Raw genomic sequence first — 2,742 nt, 5'->3', positions numbered from 1 at the left:
GCGACAGTACAGCCCCGGAGACCTGCTCCGTCCGCCGCTGCTCTCCTATTACTACCCCTACACCTACTGCCTTCCCGCCTGGAGCCTGTCCTCCGCATGCACGGGAAGCCAGTGACACCGGGACTTACACTATTTATTCTACTAAAGACATTCATTAACTGAACACACCAGGCCCGGTTCTACGGGGTGCTGGAGGGTGCTCGAACGAAATCAATAGCACGCTCAGTTAAAGCTGCATTCATGGCATTTCATCGCAGATTTGGGCAAACTATCCAGTGTGTTATGGTTTGCAGCGTTGAGCAATGCAGCATAGGCTATCTGTTGATTTCTTGAAGCCAACAGCCAATCAGAGTGTTATGTTCGAATCCACTCAGCGGATTCATGAAGTTCAGAGCACTTCAACTTTGTGAGATCGCGATGAATTAAGAGTGATTTTTAGAGATTGTAAACAGCTTGTTGCGCCATAGCAATGCACGGCACCTTTATAAAACCTTTATAGATATATTAAGGTTAGAGCACCCTCATTAATTTGAGAAGCACCCTCAAGTGATTGATTCTGGAGCCGGGCCTGGAGCCCACCGACCGAGGAGCCAAAACCGGGAGATTTATTCACAGAAGCGCATTCGAATTCGGGCCGAAACTGACTTTCTTTCTGACTAGTAGGCTACTATATGAGTTTTACTGCATATAAAACACCATTAGGATTTGTTTCAGAATGTATGGAAAATGTCGGTTTTTATCCAAACATGTTTGTTCTGGTTGGAAAGCAGCACTTGATGTCGTTACTCTGCGCGGATCGTGCTCTCGGTACCGCACTGACGCTTTCCCCCACACTGTTCAAAATGTTCGCAAAATACTGTTTTGTTGGCCTCAATAAGTGAGCAGTGAAGTCTCAGCGTTTACTCGACTTGTATGTATTCATATCAGTGTAACGTGTTTTGTTTAATGAAAAAGAAATCAAACATTAAAACATATGAAGCATAATTTCAGTCGTGTTTCTCGTATTTTATGAGCTGCCAGTCCTCAAAGTAAAAGCATGAAATGAATGACCCGTGACATGAGCCCACTGGAGTCATTCAATTACAGTGTAAGCCTGACACTAAACAGCAAAGAAGAGTCACAACATAATCGTTAAATCCACATTTACAAACGCTGTAAATTCGATGCGTTCCTCTGAGCAAAACCGTAGTTCATCTGCGATCGAGTGTTTTGATGCATGCATGTTATTTATTTTAGGCTGTCATGCATGTGCTTTAAAGTTGAATCCATATTTCAGATCAACATATAAAGCTTCTGTCCACATTTAGGTGACGCATTTTAGCCTCGTTGATATGTATTGGAGACAAATGCATAATAAAATTACTGAAATTCGTAACAGCAATAAAGCCATTGAGATTATAAACAATGCAAACCATAAACTCAAACTGTACAACCATCACCGCCCTGTTCAAAAATACTAATTCTGAAACTAATAATATCGGGGTTATGATTTAATGTTTTGTCGGGCGTTTCAAACGCTTTGTTTTATGATCAGAACAAGCCTCAGCTCATTACATATTAGGCTACCCTAGTCTATAATTACAGAGCTAATTCTATTTAACAGTTGTGTATGTAAATGCATGAATTCTATTTCAATAAAAATATCAGCATAGCTTGCATTTCGCTTTGTTTATTGTGGTTATTCCGACATACCGAATTATTCTCGGAACTGAGTGATTATTAGAATAAACGTCCTCGTGCGAGATATGCTTTAAGCGTCTGTTTAATAATAAATCCGACAGATGTGATTCTGGGCTGTTCTCTTGCAAGCTAGAAATGAAGAGGCAAGCAGCTCTCCATCAAACAGTGAGACTGTAAGTGCAGCACTGATGCTCTGCTTTAGGACTGTCTCTCAGGATGAAGATGAGCTCGTCTCAGGATCTGTTCTGATGGATGGAGAGCTGAAATGCACACTCACACCTGAGCTTTCTGAGCACCATGCCATTTTATTTCACGTGCAAAGAGTGTGACGGCGCAGTTAACAGCAGATATACATTGTGTCATTTTAGTCTTTGGGCTCAAATTAGGAGAAATGCCAAAAACAATCAAATTAACTAAAAATCAACTCTTTCTGCGGATATGCCAAACGCCAGTAAAATCATATTTGTCAATACAAAATAGTGTGTCAACCGGCTACATTTTAAATGCATGCGATTTAAACAGAAATAACTCTAGAAATATATATGCAAGCCTGTGTGCGCGCTTTAGAAACACCGAATATTCATCACAATTCATCTTTGTTGGCAGTTTTAATGTGTGAAATAATGACAGATTTACGACGAATGCTGGGAAATGTGAGGCATATTTGACATTAATGCCTTGCTGTTGGTTTTGAATCCATTGATGCCAACGAGAGGTTATTATGAGGCCCACGTGGAGCAACGCCAGCAGTTTCGGTAGAGTTTAAAAAAAGCACAATACCATTCTTAACACAGCGTTTTCCTTAAGCGTGTGTCTGTTTCGGGTTCTTCAGCATAAACGCAGCGAGTCCGACGGTTCAGCTTTCCGGGAAAACGTGTGTAATGACCGAGAAAAAAGAGAGAAGAGAGCAGCTTAGTCTCGAGCACAAGCGGGCTCGCTGGAGCTGATCTGGAAATCATTCGCAGATGGAGCTTCATTTTGCCACTCCAAATTCTATTGGCATTGAAATGATCACAAGCACACACACACACACACTCACAGACACACACACACACACACACA

General features: G+C 41.5%; 1 protein-coding gene across 1 annotated transcript in view; it reads left to right on the top strand.

Annotated features, from left to right (window-relative positions):
- LOC107578337 (homeobox protein Nkx-3.2-like) overlaps positions 1 to 303 on the top strand; it is a 2,107-nt gene extending 1,804 nt beyond the window's left edge. The window contains exon 2 of the mRNA XM_016264306.1: positions 8 to 303. Coding sequence (XP_016119792.1) covers positions 8 to 115 — 108 coding nt within the window. The 3' untranslated portion in view covers positions 116 to 303. The remainder of the gene's footprint in view (positions 1 to 7) is intronic.
- Positions 304 to 2,742: the final 2,439 nt, after the last annotated feature.

Source organism: Sinocyclocheilus grahami, unplaced genomic scaffold (genome assembly GCF_001515645.1).
Source record: "Sinocyclocheilus grahami isolate Dianchi unplaced genomic scaffold, SAMN03320097.WGS_v1.1 scaffold9793.1, whole genome shotgun sequence".
NCBI classification, from domain to species: domain Eukaryota; kingdom Metazoa; phylum Chordata; class Actinopteri; order Cypriniformes; family Cyprinidae; genus Sinocyclocheilus; species Sinocyclocheilus grahami.
Note: the sequence above shows the minus strand (reverse complement) of the source record. Positions and strands in the feature narration are given on the sequence as shown.